Genomic DNA, 25,990 nt, shown 5'->3' on the forward strand with positions numbered 1-25,990 from the left:
CCATAATTCAAGAAGAGGAATAAATCTCTGAAGCCCTGTTTATAAAAACACAAAGGTATTTCTGAAACTATGTGGGTTTCAGCCTAACTGTGTTGCAAAGTTGCCTTGTATCTCAACATGATTTGGATCTAGCAGACTTTGGCATGTTTTTACCACCAGTGTCAGTGACAAGGTCAGGCTTGTGCCTGAGGGCAGCTGTGTGGAGTCTGGGGATGCTCAATATAGAATCATTGAATCATAGAATTGTTAAGGTTGGAAAAGATCTCTGAAACCATCAATCCAACCATCAGCCCATCCTGACCATGTCCACTGAGACATGTCCCTCCTAGGAATTCATGATAGGGGCTCTGTGCTGCTTTAAGGGAGCAAATATAGCTGAATAATGTGTTTTTATCACAATATTGCTCCTGTTTGCCATGATAGCACAGGCAAACCCCACAGCAGGATTTGCTACTAGAGGCAGTTGATTACTTGCAAGTCAGAAGCACTGCTGGGAAAAAGGAAGCTCTAGGTTAAACCCCCCTCTTGCGTTAATCACTGCAGACAAATACTGCTTCTGGGAAACAAAAGGGAGGTATTTTTTAGAAGCATCACAAATATTGTACATGTGTATTTGAACGAAAATTGCAGCTAAGTCAGCTTGTCTTCCCTACAAACAGATCCAGCTCAGCAGGAGTACACAGGAGAGTATAAATTCACATGTGCTCAGGTGAAAGTCTGAAAAAAACCTCCTATTTTCTTTGCCTGTAAATAGAAAAGTCTTAAACATAGTCACATAAACAACAAAATCATCTCAGAAGCAGCAGTATCTAATTCCCATTAAAACCATACTTTCAATCCAGGACAATTTTTAGTTTCTTTCTATGATATTGCTAAGGGGGTTATGTTTTTCTTGCCACTGCACTGGAAGTCCTTCACTTTGATCTCAGTTTCTCCCTCTGTGAACACAGTTCATATAAAACTCCAGGCACAGACTCAAACTTAAGGAGACAGGTAGTGCCTGTGGGGAATCTCTTCCTTTTGGAAACAGGGGCACCAGAGAACTGAAGGGCAAAAGTAGGAGAAGAGGAAGGCAGTAGAAAACGGCATGCAGGGGAATTTTGGGTTGTAACCCAAAGGTAACTGGCAGAGAAGGTGAATATAAGAAAGAACATTTTGTTGGAAGTCATAGAGATGGAAAGAAAATAGAATAAACGAGAAGTTTGAGGAAAGATGAGAGATTGAACAGGAACAGTACAGTTTTGTCTTTTATGAAGAAATTATTGTTGTAAATTGGAATTCTTCATAGACCGTAGTAAAATCAGCCCAAGTCTATGCAGTGTGTATTCAGAGAGGCCAACCAGTACTGCAGAATGGAATGGCAACAATAATTAAATCTTTACCTTTTTTCAAAAATCTAAGTCCAATCCATTTGTAGGAATACAGTTGCAAAGAGTCAGGCAAACACTAAAGACCTATCTCAAAAACCTGAAGACTGTCTGTTATCTTTTCCTTGCAGGCGAAATTCCCGTTTGCCACTTGAAGGTGATAGATGCAAGCTTTGGGTTGAGTTCAAGTGATGAGTTCACAAGGACAGAATTCCTTATTTCTTTAAATTTAGTGGCAAGGCAAGAATAAGAGACTTGGTTCAAATCTGCATCTTAGAAGATTTTTGTACTTTCATCCAGAAACTTGTTCCAAAAGTCTTCCTTTTTCAGTTGGAATAGCAAGTATTTTGCTGTTTCAGCCTGACCAGAAATCAGCAAGACTAGCTTTTCTCAGGGTATTTCAGCTGGGATCTTGCCATTTGAGCTAAAATGCAGAGCCATGAAAAATTAAAGTGAATGCATAAATAGAGCTAGGCCTTTGAGGGCCACCAAGCTGAAGAAAACAAGGGCAGGGTGTGTGGTCAGCATTTCTCAGCTGGAGCCCTCCATGAGCTCTAAGGACTGCTTGCTGTTAATGACAGGAGAAATCAAGGAATAATCAGCTCCCATTTTAATATGCCACAGCAAGATCAGCTGAAATAAGCTTTATGTAAAGCAAGCAAGTAGGCCACAAATATCCTAGCAACTGAGATGTGTTTCATGCGGAATAGAAATGGTGCAGTTTTAAAAATACCAAGTGAGCTTTTACAGCCCCTTCTCACAAGGTTAGCTTTTGTAAAGCATTGCGCAGCAGAAGATGTGGATAGCTGTCTTCCCTTAGCAGATGACTTCCACCCACAATTAAATGCAGGTGCAGACCTACCAATTACAGGGTTATCAGTCTAAAAATGCAGTCAAAAGATGCAGGCATAATTAATTTTGTCTGCAGTCTTTTTACCCACTGAAGGTCACCTAGAATATACGCCTGAAACTGAGATCATGAGCTGGTGTTAAATGCTACTGCTAAAAGCCTTGCCTGAAATTCCCATTGCCCTACTTCCCATTCAAAATAAAAGTAAATAAATGAGTGTATGATGTGTATATATGAGATATTTCAAACTTTATTGCAAGGTGTTGCTTCCCAAAGACGCACATTTTTTCTGAGAGGCAAAACAACATTTTAGAAAATTTGACCCTTCGGATTTTCCAGCTGAGACCGTTTATGAACAAAAAGGAGGAAGAATTCCTATTGCTTTAAGCTCACCCATGTAATTATTGGATGTGTGTAATTGGTCTGGAGTAATTTGTGGTCAGGCTCTTTAAAGTAATAATACCATATTTTATCACTACGTTAAGAAGAGGGGTCTGTACTGCAATCACAGTATTTTCCTGCAGAGTTGTTTACGCACGATCCTGTGGACAACCGTGGCTAAAACATTAGCAAGCCAAACGCTTGCCTTCAAACTTCACAAAGTTTATTTCAAAAAGGGCAACAGCCAATTTTTATTCTATGAAAAGAGCAACTTTCCCATCCCCTGGGCGGAAGCGGCCTGTCAGCAATCCGCCCCATCAGTAAACACAAACACGTCTGAAGGAAAAGGAAGCATTAGCAGCCTGAGTGTGCATGATTTATGTTTTGCTAACTTCAGTTAAGCCTCTGACCAGAACCGGCTCATACCACGTCCATTCACACAGATGTAAACCCTCACTATTTACTCTTCTTTTCAATGAAAGTGAAATGCTTACTTTACCAGAACATACATCTTAAACAAAAAGCTTTTCCATACCAGCCTTTGCAGTTGAGGAAGCAGCACTTGTCTGCAAAAACATTGATTTCTCAGCACCCAAGTTTCATTATTTCTCCTTATTTACTTATGTTTGTGCTGCAGTAGAACATCTGCCGTACCGAGAAGGGCCCCTGTGATATATTTTGCCTGTGTGAGTCCACTTTCCATACTGCGATGGGGAAAGATATAGTTTGCTTGTATCACTGATGGACTCCAATGTGACAAATCAGATCTTTACCCAAGCACTGCCTTGAATAAGCGCACAAATCATTCCTTGTTATCCCCAATACGAGTTTATTACAGTCACCACAAGTTTTGGTCGGTGTTGTTGCATGTAAATGCACAGACAATAGCATCATCAGAGATGTGCATGGTGCTTCCATCATTCTGGCTTTGCACCAGATCTATGGGTACGTGGCTTTGTGGGAAATCAAAATGGGGTGCATTTGTGCCTCTTCTGTCATTTCATTGTTTCAAGTGATCTGCTGAAGTATGTTTGAATCTCAGAAACATGCTTCGTTGGTTTGATCTCATCAAATAAAAGCACTGACTACAGTTCCTTGGATTGTTAGTTTTATATCTTTCTCCTCTGACTAACGAACCTGGTTTCCTCCTTTCTACTAGAACTAAAACGTCAGCTAGCAAATATTGTTTGTTTTTAGTGTTACACATAGCCCGGTTCTCTGTTACGTTAAACCTATTGAAAGATAAACTTTGAGATCAAAGCAAATTTCTATGCCTGTGGTTTATTTCATCTAGACTATGGAAAGATGTGGGCACTGTGTGGTAACAATTTGCTCCTACTGAGTCTTCTGTTGTTTATCCAGTTTAGTTGTTCCATCTGTCAGACCATCTGCCTCCCAGTGACCCCATTTCTTTTTTTTCTCCTTCCTTTATGTTACAGGTCCACACGTTTCGAGGTCCACACTGGTGTGAATACTGTGCCAACTTCATGTGGGGTCTCATCGCTCAGGGAGTAAGGTGTTCAGGTAGCCTGCAAACATTTTCAGTCTTTATTGGGAAGTGCTCAGGCATCCATCCCACCCACCCCAGCCTGCATGCACTGCAGGAGGGACAAGCAGGGGTCCCTTTGCAAAACATGCCAAGAAGTCCTCCAGTGCCAATTAGAGCTCTGTCATTTTCTCTTGTCCCAGAAAGCACAGACTAGTTTTAAAAAGGAATCACATGTATGCAGCATCCACAATAAAGGCCTGCTGTTAGAGAAGGGATGTCTCTGGTGGGGCCTGTAAAAAGCATCAATCTTTCACATCTCACCTCCCCCCAACACAAGAAGGACATTGAGCTGCTGGAGCAGATCCAGAGAAGGGCCACAAAGATGATCAGAGGGCTGTAGCACCTCCAAAATGGGGGCAGGCTGAGAGAGCTGGGGCTCTTTAGCCTGGAGAAGGCTCCAGGGAAACCTTATAGCAGCCTTCCAGTACCTGAAGGGGGCCTACAGGAAAGATGGGGAGGGGCTTTTTATAAAGGCATGCAGCAACAAGGACAAGGGGAAATGGCTTTAAACTGTAAGAGGGTAACTTAGACTAGATATTAGGAAGAAATTCTTTACTGTGAGGGTGGTGAGAAACTGCAGTAAGCCCAGAAAGGATGTGAATGCTGGATGAGGCTTTGAAGAACCTGGTCTAGAGGGAGATGTCCCTGCCTAAAGAAGAGGTTTGGAACTAGATGATATTAAAGGTCTCTTCCAACCCAAACCATTCTGTGATTCCATGTGAAGAACTAACAGAAGTGGAACTACAGGTTTTTCAGTTACCATAACAGATATTCTGGAAGGAAAGCCTTAATGTGTTTTCTTTTCGAAAAACAATCCTAGCTGCTCAAACACAGCATTTTGTCCTGTTTGTTTTACCACACTGGCTAGAATGGAAGGAATCCATAAGCTCTTCCGTACTGAAAATTGCATCCATTCAGCAGTGCCTTGGGAACGCACATGGTTTGGTGTATACATTAAGAATTGGCCTTTGTGATTTCAATAAGTTTTCATTTGACTGTTTTTACATCTTAAGAAACAAGCTCTGGAAACAGCATAGCCAGCCAGCAGCCAGGCTTCATAATTTGTCTTTTTTGCCACCAGTAGTTGAAAAGTGCCCTTGTCTGCAAAAAAATCATCACCTGTTTCCTGTAAAAATACCATGCATTGCTGCAAGCCCTAAATAGCCCACCTCAAGGGAAAACAAATAATATGACTTCATTTTCCCAGAAGGATTCATTTCCTGATGCCTCTATAACTGTATTAGCATTTTAATAGCATTTTAATTACTTTAAATTTGCTCTCTTGTGAAAAATAATCATGCTGGAAAAATACAATAATCACTGAATCACGATCTTTAGGATTCAGCAAGTGAAATTGTATTTGGTGTGTGGCCAATGGGGTTTCGTAACTTATTTCCACAGATCTCCAATGTCTTCCATGTCTCAGATGAATATGAATATCTTTAAGGTCCTTTCCAGTCCAAACCATTCTATAACACAGTTCTGCCATAACTCTCTCTGACCTGACCTCAGGGTGTTGCTGAACTCAGGCTGGCACCAAACACACTCGCCCTGACCTCTGCCTTTCAAGTCGAGAGGAGGTGATTGTAACATAGAATTTAGACAGCAGCTTGAACGATTAAAATAGCTTCCAGGAATGCAAAGTTACTGTTATGTCTTTTCTGCCTCTAGATGAATAATGGTAACAGAAAGAATATGGAAAGTATAAGAAAAGGAAAATGAATAGTAGATTGCTTTTAAACCAATATGATCTTAAACACAAGTGTTCAAAAACTGACAAGCACAGAGCTGTGTTTGTTCATATATAAAATACTGAATTTATGAAAAGGTTTATTTATCTAGTATGAAACATAATACTCTCCCTCATTAAATTACCAACATTAACTCTTAGACATACGCATTTGGACTTAACTTCACATACTTGAAGAACAGCACTGAAAGACAGGATCCTAACAGCAGCTGCTCTGATGTGCTTGGATTTCATACAACAGTAATTCATTGTGCAGCAACAACTGTATGAAGAAACATAGAAGAGCCCACCAATTCCATTAAATGTGTCAATGCGTTTATAGTGATTGTCTGATTTTCCTTGATTAATATTTTATGAAGAATAATACTGCAATGTGTTTCAAGCAGTAGAGACACATTTGTACTTTGAATAGTTTGGGCAGTAAGCCAGCAGGAAAAAACAGTAAGCAACTTGCTAGTGATGACACTGGAAGTATCCAAAAGGCACTGGGTGATAGGCATGACTGGGAAAGCATTAAAACAAGAACCACATTTCTGTGAGATAATGTAACTCACGGTGGTGTTTGCCTTATTGAGGCTTATAAATTCATTTGGCTAAGTGCTTGAATCTATTAGAAAAATTCAATTTGTGGTGATCAAGGAGTATCTTAAGTTAACAGAAACTCACCAGTGCAACCTAGAGTTGATTTTGGAATAAGATACCCCTTATAAGAACAATTTGTAACACGAATCGCTCTCATTTACATTGTGCCTTTCATGGCATTTTATATGCTCAAACTGACCCGTAGACTAAACAGGGGGGTCACTTTAGCCACCAGGGAAGTGACAGTGAGGCTGAAACTGTTGAGCAGAACAAGTCAAAATGCTGTGCAGCAGGGATTTGGGAGGGGAGGGGAATTGAACTGACAGCAGTGAACTGACCCAGCCTTAAGAGGGGCTGTCCCCACCAGGCTGAGAGGTGAGGAACACTCAGAGCTCTCGCAGTCTTTTTAGCAGTGGTGCTCAGGTTCACTTTCCCCAGCAGAAGTTTTTCATAGATTTTTGTGCTCATCCTTTTTGTCTTTGGTAATTCTGCAGCACAGTGAACTGTCACTGAGTCCTGTCAGTGTTGTACATTGAGAGGCCAGCAAAGTCATAGAGTAATGTAGAAACAACAGACCTTTTCTATGGGGAAGTTATGCCTCTTGGTTGTGCTAAGGAAATAAATTGTTAGACAAAACCTCTCAGCATGGTATTAATTAGTGAACCTGGCTAACTTTGTTTCCAGACTGTGGGTTGAACGTACACAAACAGTGCTCCAAGTACGTGCCCAACGACTGTCAGCCCGACCTCAAGAGGATAAAGCGTGTCTACTGCTGTGATCTGACCACACTGGTGAAAGCCCACAATACCCAGAGGCCAATGGTGGTGGATTCCTGCATCCGAGAGATTGAAGCAAGAGGTCTGTGTGCTTCCAAAGCAGCAGGAGTGATAAAATGACAACGACTTGAATTACATGTTAAGAGAGTAGTATGCTCTTGTACCATGAGGACAGGATTTGAGAAGGGCTTTTTTTTTTAGCATAGGTGATATGTTGCTTTGCATTAGCTAATAAAATTAAATAATGACATTTCATAATGCAATTTACTGAAATGCTTTCTGAAAACATGTCAAAACAGGTATTATGTTACACTTTTGAAAGGGGTGAACTTTAAAGTGAACTTTAAGTTCATGTTTACGTGTCTTTTTTCATCATTTTGTTTTAGCATACCTAGAGACACTTCAAGCTTCAGAGTTTAAATCAAACCCATTATTAATAACCGCTGAGGGCATTCTGGGCAAGAACACTCAAATGGCTGGAAATGTCTCAGGCAAATGAAGTCACAGACTGTAGCATTTTGTAGTATCTTGCAAACTGCTCAGATGAGGAATATTTGCATGACATTAACCTGCTGACTGATGGATTCCAAGGCTCAAGCAGCCCATCACAGCCCATCCAGCTTCAGACAGGTTTTCACTACTCAGAGATGCATGCCAGATTGAAAAAAATAGCATCTCTCCCCCAGCACATCTACAAGAGACAGGAAGGGTCACGTAGTTTTGTTTTGGATAGCAACTGTGTGTGCTGAGCTGCCCAATAAGCCAAATTTCCCTGTCAGTAACAGCTTTAGCACAGAAATCTCATAATGTTGAGTTCATGGCATCACAGTAATCTGCATAGCAACACACTGATACTAGCCATAGGGATTTCAAAGCCACGCATCATCTCCTGAAATGAATGAAAGATTTACAAGTAAATCCCCTGCACTGCTCTGTAAAGCTCTACCAGGATTATATCATCATTGCAGGGACAAATAGAATAGCTTGGAGTAAGACAGAAGAGCTTTACTGAGATGATACAACAGTCAGCTACACTGCATTTGAGATATAATCACTTGTACATTTATTGATTAACAGAAAATCTGCTATGCATTCCTTTTTTTCAACATCTTTACGTATCTTTCCATAATTGTTGTAGAATGTCATTTTTGTTTTACAATGCTGATTTTGTTCTTAGGAAAACAAAGTGAGTTGGGTCCTATAGGTAGGTTAGCACCGTGCATAGGTGGAATAAGGAGCTCTAAGGTTAAAATAACATCAGTATAACTGTACTTGGTTAGTTGTGTCTGCTTTGCTGAGCTGTCCTTCATTTCACTTTGCCTTGGAGTAAAGGTGGGGGGGCATAAAGCAGGTCTGTTGTGCTGGAAGAACTGCAGAAGGGATACAGTGACATGGAGAATAGCATCCATCACATATATCAGCTTTGTTTAAGTGTAGGTTGACAGCAAAACTGGGAACAAATGTGCTCAAAGGCAAAGGCAGTCTCTTACTTTCATTGTTATTTATTACTAAGCAAATGGTAAAAGCAAAGAAAGCCTTCATTAATTACGGACAAATACAGGAAAATCTCCAATATAAAAAGTGTAAATCATGGCAATAACATCCTGCCATTAGCGATGTGCAATATTTGATAGGACGATGATAGGACAAGGGAGAATGGTTTTAAACTGAGACAGGGGAGGTTTAGGGTAGATATTAGGAGGAAGTTTTTGACACAGAGGGTGGTGACACACTGGAACAGGTTGCCCAAGCAGGTTGTGGATGCCCCATCCCCGGAGGCATTCAAGGCCAGGCTGGATGTGGCTCTGGGCAGCCTGGTCTGGTGGTTGGTGACCCTGCACATAGCAGGGGGGTTGAAACTAGATGAGCACTGTGGTCCTTTTCAACCCAGGCCATTCTATGATTCTATGATTCTATGATTTTCTTCTAGCATTACCTGCTATGTATCTGCTGTTATTTTCTGATTGTTACAAAATCAGAAAAAATAAGTTCTTAAAGTTTTTAACCCTGTTAAAAAATACTTTAAAATGCCTTTATTTTTCCTTAAATGCTCCAGATTTTCACATCACAATATTTTGCTGTATTTATCAGCCCCACCACTGCTTTTGCTTTGTTGTTTTTAAGCCTGCTGCTTTTTAACCTAGTGATTATTGAAGCAAAGTTAACCGAGAACTTTTTGTTTCAGGTTTGAAGTCGGAGGGCCTCTACAGAGTCTCAGGCTTCACTGAGCACATTGAAGATGTGAAAATGGCCTTTGATCGAGGTACAACATTTTTAAATTTTGTACAGTGTTTTGTTTAAAGTTTCCAGTTGAGAACTTCTCTGTTCTTTTGTTTGCATGAGTTTCACAATAATGAAATTGGCATGAAAGCAGAAGTACAGTACAGTAAGCAGCCATTTTTTGCAGTACTTTTCATGAGACGAAAATGTATTTCCTAGCTGGAAAGATTAACTAAACACTCAATAAATTATGGTACATAGAAGGCTAAGTGCTCAGGCTATTGGGTGAGTGCTCAACCTAACAGCACAACCTAGTTCAAGCATAAGCCTTTTGCCAGGGAAAAGTTCTTGGCCCTATCTTTAGCATACTCACTGCTTTCTATTATGGTAATCTGTTTATGAGCTCAAGAAGCAGGAACTGCTACTGAACAGTCATTCTGAATGCAGCCTTGCAGGAAGCAGCACACCACCACGCGTATGATTGCCATTTCTGTGTCTGCACTGCAGATGAAAGGAGCATGAAAGAGATGAGTTGTACAGCTTATTGAAAAATTGTATTAACTGAAACACTGCCTCTTAACCATGATTACCCTTGTAGCTGTAATTAATTGATTTGGCTAATTTCTTTGGTCCTGGTCATGAACAGTCATTGCATGCAGTGGTTCAGTAGGTCAGGACCTCACAGACAGGTCCTGTCCCACCACCTCAGCCAGCAACAGATGAGGGTGGGGGACAGGAGAACAGCTGAGGTTCACCTCAAGCCCCATCTCTGGGCACCTTCCTGGTAGCATGGTTGAGCAGTGAGTCCATGATTCAAGATCAGGATCAGCTCCAGTGATAGTAACCAGGGTCAGACACAACCTGAGTCATCCATGGGGACAAGGCAGGTCCAGCTCAAGCCAGGCAGTCAACCTGCAGGTTGGGGCACAGATCAGCAGGGTGAATGACCAGGCACAGGCATGGCCATGGTACAGCTGGAGACAAGTGAAGAGTTGCTCAGGCAGGAACTGGAGCCTGAAGTCTGCAGTCCCTGTGGGCAGGAGGTGTGGGAGCAGGCTCTAGGTGAGGCTGCTAAGGGCCAGCAAGGTCTACAGGTGCCCTCACGGTGTGGCATACAGCACACTTACTGTGCCTGAATACTTCTTTATTTGGAGACAGTGTGCCATGCAGACTTCATTGGCAAAGAAGTCCAACTATGTAAGTGGGAATTTCCAAAGTGATTGTTTTCATTCTATATGCAAATATTCTTTTAAAAATTATACAATAAAGGCATTGGATGCTGCAGTTATGAACATACATACGTCAATCAGACATCATTTGGATGAAAGAGATATAAAATGCTATGTCTGCTATCATACCAAGGTGCACATTGCAGACTTGTAAGCAGCATTACTGAAATGGTCACAGGTCACATAGCTCCCATTCTGTCTGTCTGGGTATATCTAGCCTGGCTAAATCTTCTGTTCTGTGTGTTAGCTCTCTTCTGCATGTGCCAACCTGAACAAAACCCAAGTGGGGAAGCACAGGGTGAGGAGAGATGGGCCTAAAGAGAGTAGCCAGAAATTTGTGTTTGAGTGTGACTTGCATGCTGCTGTAGCTGTTGTTCATTTGAAAATGCTTCTAACCACCAGAGCCAGCTCAGTTTTACAGAATATTCCATTACTGTTGCTGATATTCCTGTCATAATATGGTGGCAATACATGCTAGAATTGGAGTCACAGCGGGGAATATAGCGTGATTTGCTGGAAAAAGCAGCATCTGTAAACAGGAAGAATAAAGTCACGGGCAGTGTCAGATTTCCAAGAGGAAAAGTATGAATAAACACAGAAGCAGAGAAAGCAAGGACCAAGTTTGCATACACAGACTATGAGGAAGCCTATTGGGCATAAATTAATAAAAAGCTATGTCTTCATTTTCCTTTGACAATCTCTTGAGGGAAAAGGGATAAGAAAGGAAAGAGAGGATTGCTGTGTTGCCATGAGTAATGCTAAAAGCAAGGAACAATGGACAAAAGATTGTAACGGGAATGTATGACTACAGTATTACTGAAACCAGATACTGAAAACTTTCCTTTCTGCTTCTGAAAATGTTTTCTCCCTGAACTGCGATTGAAAGCAGAGAGATTTTTCTTCCTCTTTTTTTTTTGTTTTGGGGTGTGTGTGTGTGTGTGTGTGTAGTAAGCACTCTAAAGAAAACAAAAATAGATTTTTTTTGCCTGACTTGTGGGCTGCACAGCTTGAAGGTGTTGTCAGCTCACAGAAGGTTACACTGGCAAAAGATTTCCAACCTGACAGCTCAGGGCTGACTTCCCTGTCAGATCCAGGCCTAGAGAGACAGGGACCCTCGCCTTTCTTCTGCATCTCCTCCCCTGTGTCACCCTCAAAGCCTGAGCAGCAAGGAGCGCAACATCCCAAGGGCATGACATATCCCACATCTCTTCAGTAGGTGTCAGAGCTGGGTGGGAAGGGAACAGAGGGCCAGGTACTTGACTATTTAGAGGTCCCTTTCTAACATCTGAAAGCAAGGCTTTGAAAGGAGAGTCTAATAACAGTAGGGGTAAACACCTTAGCTAGTTTTTAAATGGAAGCTGAGCGATTTATTGACAGGATGGTACTGCATGGTGCCCGTTGTTACAGAGTGTCACACTCAGTGACTGCAGATGTCTCCCCTTTCCTTTGTGTCTGAGCCACCCCTGGGCTATGATGTGCTGTTGCATCTCTAGAAATACAGCTCTTGATAGCTGCTTTTGAAAACAAACAAGAAAGAATTTCTGCTATTTTAACACACAGGATGCATACTTCAAATAATGCCAGGAAGCCTTCTGGTTTCACAGCTTTCTTTCATCAAGACATGGGTGAGAGAAGACAGAATAATGTATGGATTAGGCACAAGGGCTGACTCGGCCATAGGGTTGCTCTCCAGTTACTCCATTTGCAGCCAATCGACAGAAGTCAGCCCTCCCCGTGACCGACTGTCCCAGTGCTGTCAAAGGGACACTGATTTGTTGCTGTCAGAGAATTACAGTGAGGACTGAAAAGTTGAATATCTCAGAAAGAGAATGGCATCCCACAGAATGTTATTCTGGCTGTAAAGCTGTGACAGTTATTTTTAAAACTGAGAGAAGTTGGTCCTCATCTTGTTTAAACGAAGGCTGCCTTCTAGAGCGAAAGTGGTGTAAATACTCCTGCTGTCAGAGAGGGCTGCGCTTGCAGGGGCACTGACAATGTTCCATTTCAGTGCTTTTCATAATGAGAATGGAAGGAATAATATGGATTTATTTATCCTTGTGAATGTTGGTGCTGTAAAATAACAGTTGCTCTCTGTGAGCATTGTTGAGCTGTGGCACTTTAACAGCCATAAAACTCCCATTGTGCGCTTTACCCACAGAGCTGCCGTTGTCATAAATGCGTTCTGTCCTTCCACTTGTTTCTATGACTGGCTGGTACAATACACTTGCTAAAAATATTTTGCTGTTTAATATTACATGAGTACTCAGAAGCATCCTAGCTCATCCTCACACTCCTTTGCCAGTGTGTCTGAAAACTTGTCACACTGAAATTCCAAATAGTTACCAAGAAGCACATTAGCTTGGCAAAGGCTGTGCAAGAAAAAAAGAAAACAAAAAGGGAGAAGGAACTTGGATAGAAATATAATTCAGTATTCAGAGGGCATAGCTGAGGCTTTAAGAATCTAATACTTACTCCATTTCCTTTTCTAATAAACTACTATGGCATCAAAATAAAGGAAAAAACGCTTCTCTTGTCTTAAAAAAACATAATGCAAGAAAATCTGTTGAAAGTCAAAGCAAGAAGGAAAAAGGAGTGACAGGTCTGAGGTAGGATTAGATCTATAAAGATTAAACAAACTAGAGGCTTGCAGTGCAATATAAAGAAAAGATTGCATTAACATATGTGATCACATGCAGTATCACTGCAGCGATCTGAGGAAAGTTCCTGTACTGAAGAGCTAAAAAGACAGCTGTGGTAATGCAGAAAGTACTGTACCAAATATATGTATTTCCTGCAGTTTGTTGGTGTAGATGAACTGCTGTAAAATAGATGTCACGGGTTTACCTGCAGTGGATCAGTTTTTTTATCTGTAGCGCTTTGAATTTTAAGCATACCTGAATAAAAATCCAAATGCGGGAATTAGGTGAGGATAAGAGAAAAGTGTAGCCTAACAAAAGGTCTTCCATGACTGAAAATGAAAAGAAAGAATCCAGAGTCTACTGAAGGAAAAGAAAAATTCCACCTTCCCCTAAATAACCACTGCAGAAGTAGAGGTATTTTGTGACAGACATATTATTATTATTAACAAAAATCTCAAAACAAAATCTTCAGTGTGTTTTCAATGGATGTATTTTTGTCTCTGAAGAGAGAAATGTTTTACTTGGGAATTAATGCCTTTTTCCTACAGTAAGTGGACAGAGGTGTGTTTGAAGTACACTGCAGTTTGAAGTACCTCAAGCCGAAGTGCCCCTTTAAGGAAGTTTGCTGGGCTGCTGTGCAAAAGTATTAAATAAATAACACTTCTATTTAGTGTACCAGTGACCTGGATAATAGATGCAACCTTCTGCTTTGCTATATCTGTCCAGATGCAGCTGCTGTCTCCTTGAAAGTATCTGTTTTCAGTGCAGCATTTTGAGCTCTCAGTGTCCATCAATTAAATAGAGCTCTCCACACAACACTTCATAGAACTAATGCTACTGGGCCTGGAACGTGTGGATTAAACAAAAGATTGGGGCAGTGTAAACATTCTCCGAGGGGTTATTGATGCTGTATTAAATTAAATGCTGATGGATGTATTCAGACTGCTCAGCTGCATCAAGAAAGGCTGCTTGTTTTAAACACTTAAGCGTATAATCTCCTCTTGATGAGAACATGTAGGGCTGTTAGTCTTAATGAGAATTATGTGCATACATTGGACAGGACGTATGCCTTAAAGATTAATGCCATAGGTTTGTATAAAACATCTACAATCAATATAAACTGTTTTACTCGGCCGTGAAAGCCTTTATCACCATCTTAGAAGCAGTGCATCAAACATAGCACCTCATCTGTCTACATCAGTGCATGTCTACAAGCACCAGCAATTGTGAGACAAGCAAGGCAATGGATTTACAGTGCATCAACCCCTCAGTGGTAACAGTCTGAGCTTGTGCTTTGCACCTCCTGGCAGACACAAGCAGACTCCCTTCCACTGCTGCAGCAAGCACAATCTTGCATGGCCACAGTCATCAGGTAGTCCCAAGTTGCTGCTGGCTTTATTTTCACTGCCTCTGGCAAGTGAAGTGCTGTTATCCTCACTTTAAAGAGCTCAAAGGTTTAACTGATCTCAGAGAAGCCCAAAGTGAAGTTGGGTATTAAATCCAGACATCTGTTTGACTGCTGCCCTGTCCTGTCCCTCTGCTGCCAGGCCCAGCAAGGGAAATAGGCACATCTCCTCCAGGGAGGGAAGATACCCGCATTGCTCAGGAGTTTAAAGTGCTAGGTAGTACAGAACAGACATGGACATTTGAACTTGGAAATAATAACCACTCAGCTTTGCTGGTATTACTTGTAATTTCACTCATTGCAAGCCATGTAGTGGGCACGGGCTGACCTGCAGCAATGGAAATCTTAAACTCACACGTTAAAAAGTGTTCCATAATGGAATTTTGAACAACTGTGTTAAAATATATAGAGGGAAAAAAAAAAAGGAAAATAAGTATGTCATTAGGGTTGCATAATTCAACAATTTAGCTGTTCATCCATTACAACTATCCATATTCATTTAACAAATTGCAATCCACATTTGGGAATAAATTGTGTAGCTAAATGCCATAGCATGTCTATTTAAATTCAAATCTTTGCAACAAATAAATAATTCAGATATGAAGACATTAGAAGGCATCTGGAAAATAAGAAGGCTTTCTGACTAGCTAATCAGCATAGATGGATTGGTACAGGACTCAAAAGATTTGGCTGTGTGCTCTGATTTTTGCTGCTTGTCTCCTGGGGGATGTTGCAAATTTATGCTATTTTTATACACCTCTGTTTCCCTAAATGCAAATAAAAGTAGGGGGCTCTACTCCTGGGTATTGATCTGTGGATACAAAATACAACATCAAGACAAGCTGCTCACAGCTTAGTTTTGACATTTAATAAATTGGCCAAATTCAACAAATACATTATTAACATGACTTTTTCATCCAACATTAAACATCCCATGCGAGATGACACACTGCAGACACTGTTCATGCAATCACCAGCCCCACCAAAAGATGTCAGCTAATGCATTATTTACTAAGTGATATGGAAACAGCCATTCCTCATTCATCCACTGTAAAGTTGGTAGCAATATATTCTCATTTAAGCCTTCCAAATGCTTTCAGGTTGTTTTTTCTTGTCAGGTTGGGCACAGTAAATCTGAATTAAGTCCTGCCTTGCTTCAGTCAGAATTAGACTGTTTTCCAAAAAGATTTCTTCTTTCTCTTCCAGATGGTGACAAGGCTGATATTTCTGCCAGTATTTATCCAGACATAAACATTATTGCTGGAGCACTGAAGCTGTATTTCAGAGACTTACCAATTCCTGTGATCACCTATGACACCTATTCCAAGTTCATAGAGGCAGCAAGTAAGTACTGCACAGTAATTTGTACTGTTCTTCAATTATGTTTCCCATCCATAGCACTGTTCACAGTAAAGACAGACAACAAATTGGAAATGGGCATTTCTCAGCCATATATTACTCTTAAATGGAAGTTTTGCTTGATTGTTATTGTAAAAGGAACATCATGCAAGTAAAAAAACAACAACAACAACAAAAAAAAAAAACAACCACAATAAATGTAGAGTATAAAAGTACTGCTTAGCAAAGAATGTAGAGATCTGTGGTACCTAAGAAGTAGCACATTTTCTTCTTTAAAAAGTATCTTTAGTGATTTTGAAATGGCAATATATCTATACGCAAGAGGTCTGTGTCACCATGCTGGGTTCACCTTCTGGTCACCCAAACTTGCACTGCCCTTGTAGCCAGAGGCAGCTTTTGTGCTCTTCTCTTCCACCTTAGGCAGAGAAATTATTTTATAATTATTTTATACTTAAAATTATTTTATAACTCATAAATCACATACTCAGATGAAGCAGTTCCTATTGTGAAATACAGTAATCTTTTAAAAGCAGAGCATAAAGATTCTTAATTTTCTAAAATATCATGTTCCTGATACCATTTTTATGAAAAGTCATGCAACAGATACAAATCTGACTCACTTCATATTTTTCATGTAAAATACATGTAAAAACCAATCAGATTTTTAGGACTGCCAGTCTTAAGCAAGCACTGACATTCTCGCATCACTTATTCCAACGTATTTAAATACGCTCAGCAGTCTCACCTTGTTTGTGTAATTCCATGTCACTTCAGTCTCTCTACCTAAACTTCAGCACAGTCCAGTATACTCAAGAACAGTGTCTGAAGCACATGTCCACATTCCCATCTGTTTTGGATGGCTAATTTTGAAGGAACCTTATGCGAGATTTTATTAAAAATCATTTCCAGACAGTGTATTATGAAGAATTTAATGAAGCTCAGGTACTGTACCTACTACTGTAACTAGAGCTACAGTCTGTAGAGAAGGTAATGTCACGCTGGAACAGGTTGCCCAAGGAGGTTGAGGATGCCCCATCCTTGGAGGCATTCAATGCCAGGCTGGATGTGGCTCTGGGCAGCCTGGTCTGGTGCACATAGCAGGGGGTTCAAACTAGATGATCATTATGGTCCTTTTCAATGCAGGCCATTCTATGATTCTATAATTTTATGACTATGGGGTGGTTTTTGTTGCTGATTTCTTTGTAAAGCCATTCTTTTGAGAAGTTACTTCTGTGCTCCCTGTTTATGAGTTTGGTATTTATCCCTGCAAGCACAATCAGTGGCTTGTGAAGGACTCCATAATGACAACTTAGCTTCCTGAATTACCACTGTTTACAAATGAAAGGCTCTATTAACATTAATCTATTTGGTGTTTTACAGAAATCTCCAATCCTGATGAACGACTAGAAGCAATACATGAAGTGTTGATGTTACTCCCTGCTGCTCACTATGAGACACTTAGATACCTAATGATTCATCTCAAAAAGTGAGTTAATTGGCATGCAGGATAATTCTTGAAAAGCGTAACACTTTTCTGCATTGAAAGACCAGTATTACAGAAAATATCAATAAAGCTTCCATATCAGCACTACCACTACAGCAGCAACATTACAAACAAACAGACAAGCTATGTTTGCACAAATGCCTATAAACTACGTATACATATAGTGTAGATCCTTTTGCTGGCAATTCATTGCAAGCCTTTGAAGAGTTAATTCAGATTTGACACATTTCTCTGAGGCAGATTATATCTGAAAAAATACCAGAATGGTAGGTACTTTAGAGAAGTGTTAGATGTTCTGTGGCAAGTGATTTGATCACAGTTTCCTTCTGCCTCCCCTTACCTCCCACTCTGTCTCTGTCCTCTGGTAATACAGCTCTAAAAGGAAGGAGCTGTCTCTCACTGATTGCTCTCTTCATCTTTAAGCCACGAATCAAGTGGGGCCTATTTTATACTTCTAGTAGAAGCAGTTATGGGCTCTCTCCAAGTATTTCCTATCTCCTTCGTTTTAAAACACAAAGGGACAAGATGCCTCACTCTCACTAATTTCAAGCAAAACCACTTAGCTACTTTGGGCATTTGCATGCCTCAGAAAGTCTTGTTTGCAAGTGCTTAAAAGCTGAAGCTGAGTAGAGACTGACACAATCATCTCAAAGCAGGCCTCACTTTAAGAATATATTGCCTGCATATATTTAAAAATATCTAACACTCTTCTCTGGTTAAAGCCAGTGATGCTACTTGGACATGACAGAAAAGGGGATAAGGGAGAAGTAAAACTCTTTGCCTTTGGAGAATTTTCTGATTTTCATCTGCATATTCTGCACTATTAATACCAAAGTGAAAAGACCTCAACTGAGGTAAAATCACATCAGAGAGCTTGTGTGAAGTGCATTTCATGTTTAATCAGGTTCCCATTATGCAGAGACTTTTCTTCGTTGGCTCAGGTCATTACACGGAGTAATTTTTTCTTTTGATGAGACATTACCTGGGCATGCAGGATCTCCTGGGGACTCTGCAGAGATGAGATGTGTAAACAGCCATCCTTGTAGCACATTTGCCTGGATGGTGGTTCAGGATGAACATGGTTCAGGATGAACCACGCCAGCTTTTAAGAAGGCCATGTCAGTAATGAAAAATGAGTTTGTCAGCCAATTAATTAATTGCTATCTTCAATCGAATTGGAATGTTCTTTCTGGTAACATTTTACTTAGAATTGGAGGAAATAGAGTAGAATGAGCAGTCCCCCCTGTGGTGAAACACATATAGCTCCATCCACATTGAAGCTGTGCAACTGAATCTCCTCTGTGCTCATCCCAGGCCTTGCTGGGAACAAGCTCCATACAACTGCATGGGGGTGCTAGTGAGATGTATAGTGAGGTGTATGTGTTATAGCGCAGCTGTTCAACATTCCTGTTGCACACAGGCACAGGTAGGAAAGTGGTGTTGGGCTTGCACAGTGTCTGGGGCTAAGCAGGCTTGGTTTGCCTTTTCTCCTTGCAAAGCTCAGCTAACCTATTTGTTAGAATGTGGTGATGCATCTGTGAGTAGGGACACTAGTGGATTTCTGATCTGAAAACAGAGAAACTGTGTTTTTCAGTGATAGTCACTCTCTGCAGAGGGATGGTGGTAGACAGAAAACCTGATCATGTACGGACCCTGTGAATGTGAAGGCCAGAATGTCTCTTCTGGATTCAGCCTCTGTGCTCCCCGGGAGGCATCCACTGCCCAGCTGCAATCCAGTTGGGAATTACTATGTCCAGGGATGGCCCTAAGTGCTGACCATACTCAGCATGACACACACCTAGCAAGACACAGAGAGCTGTAATTACTGTAGAATGGGGAACTGCTCCGTGTGTGATATTTTCTACCATGATTACGCTTCTCAAAAAAGCAGTTTCCACTAATTCTTATACCTTAAAGGATATAATAATGGAATAATCGCTGAAGAGTTGCAGGAGGAGTTTTTAAAGGCTCTGAAATACACAGCCCAACCATAATTGCATCGTACTTGCAATGGAAATAGTTACTGTGGAAATTGGTACTATATTGAGTGAAAACTCTCATAATATGGTAAAAATACCGTTATCGGGCAATGCTTGGTGTGAAGCACAGCTGAAGTTTAAGATGCAATATGTATTTTTCTTCAGGGAAGTAAACAGCTACTTACTTTTCTTTTCTATTTTAGGGTTACTTTGCATGAAAAGGAGAATTTTATGAATGCTGAAAACCTGGGAATAGTGTTTGGGCCTACTTTAATGAGACCTCCAGAGGACAGTACCTTGGCTACTCTGAATGACATGCGGTACCAGAAGCTAATTGTGCAAATTTTAATAGAAAATGAAGATGTTCTCTTTTAGACAAATATGGGCACATCTTCAAAACCACTTGTTTTAAAATGATTAGTTTGAAGGGAAAACAACATTTCTTTAATTTTTTATTTTTTTTAATAAAGGAGAACTTCCTTGGCTGCACTTCAATTTCTGCAAAGCTGCAGATGGATGCCAAAATGTTTAGGGAAAGCCTGTGTCTCATAGACATATGCCTCTTTGTAGAAGGGGGAAAAAAAGGTCAGAAAAAATCCTCTCACCTTGTATCTTTTGCCTTGCCTCGGGTGTATATTTGTTTTGAGAAGCTGCAAGCAATTTTATTGTTAACTTATTAAGAAACACAAAACGTATTTTAATATGGCTAGAGAAGCAAAAAGGTACTTAATCAGCGTTATTTGTATACAGCTATACATTTCCCTCTCCATAAGACATAATTATATATGTCAATTGTGAAACAAAACCTATATTATAAAGATATTTTTACTTTATCTAGCTGAAAGAATGGCATTTTATTTTAGCAAACTACAGATCAATGCGGTGCATTGATTGTTTTCCACATAATTCTTTCCTGCATTTTTGCTATGATATATTGAAAACAATTACCACAAATGCAGTATTATCCTGACATACCTCTTTCATGGCAAATGTTTTAAAGGAGAATCTTCTTTTTCTTGTGTGTATTCCAACTTTCCTTAGGTTTCTTTGCATTTAGGCACTAGCATTCCAAGACTGTGTAGTACACTTTTAACCATTTTGTATTTCTCAAAACACACAGTATTTTCTCTTTTTTGTTTTGTTTTTTTTAATCCCATATTAAATATGATATTGAGAATTTTCAAAAGTCCTGGTGGTAGTATCAGTTTCATATGCCAGATATTTTTTAAATTATTATTTCATTAATATGTAAGTTAAGTGATGCTGGGACACTGGATATTTTCTGGCCTTGTTGAAAAGTCAGCACTTTTTTGCGTTAAATATGAAGGATTTGGTTTTTCTGTAAAAATCAAGCTATGTTTTGTCATGTTTCTGTATTTATAAGTGTACAGTAAATCTCCTGAAAATGTAGGATATTTCTCTTGAATGTGTTCCAGATGGTTTGTTGTTTGTCTTTGTTTTTTTAAAAAGAGGACAAAAAAACCACAAGAATATGGAAATGTGGAAGTCGGTAATTTTAATTATTACCAAATTTTAATATTTTTCTCCCCTCACAAACATTGACTACAGAGTTCATAGTCTAACTGCAACTTATCCCTAATGTTAAAACTGTTGCTCAGCATGAGATGTTTCTGCAAGTATAGAGAATCAGCATACTTTACTACCAAACTCAATTTTCAATACAAAAGAAAATATAATAATCCCTCATCCTGATCGTTTGTATGATACGGTGGGTTACTCAGTTTCCTGAATTATTTCAGGGAGCACATGTTTCTATTCAAATTGAAAAAAAAAAAAATACATGTAACTATGATAATGAAGGAAAGTGGAGGGTATTATTGTAAATTTGTTGTCTTCTAGAGAAATAACTAAGGGCTAGATAGATTAACCCAGATTGCAGAGCAAATGCTAAATAGTCTGAGTTCCCAATACTTCTATAGATCCTCCTGACTTGTACAGGACTATTCGTTGTAGGTTATGTACTACTTAATACTGTCATAAAAATGATCTGGAAATGGTTTTATTTTGTGAAGTGAAATATGCTTTGTAATTTATGATAGTGTAAATGGAAGGAAAATCCCATTAAATGTGTTAAAGAGTTCTGGTGTCTGTCACTGACTACATGGCAAACTGCCAAATGAAAAATCAATCACTTACTAACTACTGTCTTGGCATGGCTGGGAAACACTTGGAAAATGCAGAAGAGCTTAATTGCGACAAGCAGTTTCAGAGGGGTGCTTAGAACCCCATGAAACCAAGCCTCGGCGCACCAGGATTTACTGCAGTCACTCCAAAGCACCTCTGTAAAACTTCTAGCAAGCATAGAATCAAAAATACCAATTCAATCCATCTTAATGCTTTCTAAAAATCAATGTCATCATAGCAGTTTTCTACTCCTTTGAATGCAGACATTTGCCTAGCAATGATTTTCTTTATTTTTTCTAGCCTGTTCAGTAGTGTGTTATTTTGTAAAGGCAGAAACAGTGCCATTATTCTTATTTTTGCAGGAAAACAGGCAGTTCTGTTTCTGTTCCTTCCTTCCCCTCTACCATTGGCAAACTGGTAGTCCTTGAATGTTAACACGTGTCCCAGCCTAAGGATTCAAGCAGTATGTTCAGAAATACCCAAGCAATAGCATCTCTAGAGGGACAGGGAGTTTCTCATACATTCACTTGAGTGCTGAATACAGTTCTGCACCTCAAACAGCAATGAACTGTCCATGTTTACTCGGCTAACATGGGCCAAGTGTCTTCAGGAGCTTGCTGTGGAGATAGTAGGCTCCCTTCACCTAACACAGCTACATGGCCTGGGAATCAGGCGAGCCGCCTGAGCACAGCTCAGTGTCAGAGCCTCATTTTTCTCCAGGTCCTTGAGAAGGACTTTGGTGGGCTGCTGCAAGGGCTGCCATCTGCCAGTCAGCAAGCCCCATCTCCTGGCAGGGTGCAAGCTGTCCTGCACCCCAACAAAGCTGGGTCGCTGCACGTATCACATTGAGATGACTCACCTCCCATACAGCAGAAATGTCTCAGTACTAATAAAACATTGCTTGGAGTTAATGATTTATAAGGCAGTCACTTTCATCAGTTTTGTGGAACTGCTGAAGTCTCTTCTTTATGGCAGAATCATTGTGAGACTCAAAGCTGTCTGGTTTAAATATTTTGAATCTCAGGGGAAAACTTAAGGAAATGTTTCATGAGAACAGTGCAGTCTGATATTTACAGCTTGTGTCCCACACACTGCAGAGCTGTGCCTTTCCCCTATGCCCACACCAGTTGGTTTCCTCACCTCCATCCCTGGAGTCCCCTGCTGCACAGCTGGCCCATCCCATGTTGGACAAGAGGCAGCACATGCTGTGCCTCCCTCCAAACTGAGTGCAAGGCTGGATGGGGAGCTGCCAGGGGTCTCTTTAGCCAAGATGCTGGGTCTGGGGCTCTGATGTGGGCTCTTCCATTCAGACATCAGTTATCACGAAACTTAATTCTTTCTCTCTCCCACTGCCTAATATCACTGAAATTGGACAAAAGATTCAAAAGTTATCGGGGAATAATTTGCAAAAAGAGAAATGAGGAGCCTACAGACAGTTTCTATAGGAAAATTTACAAGTGAAATTACAAAGGAAACAGCTTTGCTCTCAACTCCACTGCTCTGTATGCTGATGCCAGTTTAAGCTACAGAACAAAAAGTAAGACTGCAGTTTCTTGTGCACACAGTAGCCTGAAAACACACAGATGAGGAGGCAGATCTGTAGACACTTGACCTAAGACACTGGGAAGGGCTATATCAAGTTTGGGATCTCTTCTGATATGAGCTGCTTGAGGAGAGACCTGAGCAGTGTGTGACTGACAAATTTTGGACAGATCTGTGAGTGAATATCTTGCAAAACCCTCAGAGAGGTGCCTGTGGTAATAATCAGCTAGGTTGAAAGAAATCTTAAAGTCCCATTGCCAAAGAGGTGAAAGTGAGCATAGGTACTGCAAGCAGTTTACAGAGCACGTGGAGAAATCATGCGTTCTGTGATAAGCTCTAACACACACAGTGCAGGTCTGTACAGGCAGGACACTGGGAGCTGCCTAACCTTGTTGGCACAGAACACTACCAGGGCTCACACGTCTGCAGAGAGGACGCTGCCTGAGCCCACCTTGACTGCTGCTCCCCCATCTCCCATCACACCTTGAGCAGAAGACAGCCCACAGCCACAGCAGTGGGACCCCCAGCTGCTCCCACACACAGCTTAGCTCCAGCAGGACAGAACCTGTCCTTCATATTTCCTTATTGACAAGTACAGACTCAAGGTCTGCAGAACAGGGAGGGAGAAGATTTGAATGCCAACAGACAGACCCCACTGCCAATAGCCAGGAACCGATGAAAACTGAGCAGGAAGGTAATTCACACTTACACAAGAAGAATGCCATCTAACTGGATCCTCCAAGCAAAATTATGTTGTTCTATCTTCCCAGACTATCTAAAGGCAATGAAGAGACTCTTATCTCATTGAGATAAGAAGAGTAAAAGCATCTGTATATCTTATATTCTTTAGCCAGTAGAGATTAATTCCTTGATTAAAGCAAAGATCATGGTTAAAATTCAGAAATCTAAACCTTAACAAATGGTGGTTACTGCTGAGTGCTGTAGGGCCTAAGTATTTATGACATCGGTGAATCTTGCTAGGCCCATCCCTTACACTCATTCCCTGAAGGCATGGTCTTCTGGTTGTAATTATGCTGATGCTATGACTAAAGCTGGGATCCATAGTTCAAATAATCCAGCCTGGAGGACCTGAATTACTGCAGGGTGGTGTAAAGGCTACAGTTAGGTAGAACGTGTCCACTGGGGCCTGTACCTTATAAGCTGCAACAGAAATAAGCAAGGAGTTATAAGTGAAGAACCTGTCAGGGTTCTGTTTATGTTACTTATGGGAGTGTTGTGAACCAAGCTTACCTCAGGATGCTGGAAGCTGCATTCCATGTGTGATCATTGGGCCTGACAAGGAGTCAGCGTTGTGCCTTTTCGCAGAAGTATCAGCCATTTGTCAACATTAATAAGAAGATTAGAATGAGGACTAAGGTTAAATTTAGGGTTAGGAGCTATGGATCCTGAAGAATGCTAATTGCTGCTGACAGTATTTGAAGATACTTTATTTTCTGTTCTACTGTCAGGCAGGCATGTGCATGACCAATGTGCACAAAGGTCCAATTTACTATGTGCTGCTGCCCAAGAACATAAGAAGGAAGCCTAGGGTACATAGGTATTTATAACAAGGAGCTGAGGTTAGGGTTAGGTTAGGAATCCGATACTGAGGAATTTGTTTTGTTACTGGATGCTGCACAGCCCTCAGTATTAGGAACAGGGCTGATGTCAGTAAGAGACAGCTACTGGGGGACAAGAGGGAAGAGAGCAAAAGTGTTGTAGACCCAAGTCTAACAGTTACAATTGAGTAAGGAATTAACGTTAAACTTAGGAAATCTAAAGCCTGAGAATCAGAGTTAATGCCAATATATATAAAGTAACATCTCTATTAATACACTGCGTTGGTAGGCATTAGTGCTTTATGGTTTATTTTCCTGAAGCTTTGGGCCTTCATTTTAGAAATGGGAATTGTTAGGATGAAGTTTCAGAATCTGCTGTGCTCTGAGCTGAATTTATTCATGAAGTTGAATTCTCCATTGAATGATGGAGATCACTAGCATTAGCACAAGCTTATGTTCTTGGTTCATCTACAAGTCTAGCTCCCTTCATAAAGCTACCATCGGGGCTCATGTAATGATACTGTCCAGGTTATTGCTGGAGGTGAGATTAGGAAATTTAAGACTACATCTGTGTCACTCAATAAAACAGGGCTAAGGACTTCTCCCAAGCCAAGCAGCACAGACTCCTTGTCTACTTTACACAGGACTTAACTGAGGTCCCCTTAGGGCCCAAGGTGTCACTGTGGCCTCTGAAAGTATTTAATTTTTCTAAAGACACTGAAACAAAAATCGTCATTTAGTGCCTGAAAGGCACCATGTTGCAGTCCATCAAACTGGTACATTCAGTCCTTGAGCTGAGGTGGTTCAGTGCACGTCCTAGACTGCAGCATGAGGAGTAGTTGTACACTGTCCTGTCCTGTTGAGGGCACACAACCTTTTGCAATAAAGCTGGAGGACTGTGGAGGGAGATAAATTGATGTTGTTTTGTCTGTTCTGTGTAGAGGAAGGAAACCTTTACCTCTTACAGTCTCCAAACCATGCCTGAGCAGTGAATATTAAACAACACGAGGGGAAAATCAAACAAGGGAGTCACCATTAGCACTAAGACCAATTCAGGGGTCACAAATTTCAAACTTATTCTCCGTCTCTTATGGGTTTTTTGGTCAAGACAGTCATAGACTGGATGTGAAATGCTTGATTTTTTACACATGCTG

The 25,990-nt window shown here is 40.6% G+C and overlaps 1 protein-coding gene across 1 annotated transcript in view; it reads left to right on the top strand.

Annotated features, from left to right (window-relative positions):
• CHN2 (chimerin 2) overlaps positions 1–21,690 on the top strand; it is a 166,392-nt gene extending 144,702 nt beyond the window's left edge. The window contains exons 8-13 of the mRNA XM_048950837.1: positions 4,038–4,122; positions 7,164–7,337; positions 9,441–9,518; positions 15,955–16,092; positions 17,488–17,593; positions 19,794–21,690. Of these exons, the coding sequence (XP_048806794.1) occupies positions 4,038–4,122; positions 7,164–7,337; positions 9,441–9,518; positions 15,955–16,092; positions 17,488–17,593; positions 19,794–19,965 (753 nt within the window). The 3' untranslated portion in view covers positions 19,966–21,690. The remainder of the gene's footprint in view (positions 1–4,037; positions 4,123–7,163; positions 7,338–9,440; positions 9,519–15,954; positions 16,093–17,487; positions 17,594–19,793) is intronic.
• Positions 21,691–25,990: the final 4,300 nt, after the last annotated feature.

This window comes from Lagopus muta, chromosome 7 (genome assembly GCF_023343835.1).
Source record: "Lagopus muta isolate bLagMut1 chromosome 7, bLagMut1 primary, whole genome shotgun sequence".
NCBI lineage: Eukaryota > Metazoa > Chordata > Aves > Galliformes > Phasianidae > Lagopus > Lagopus muta.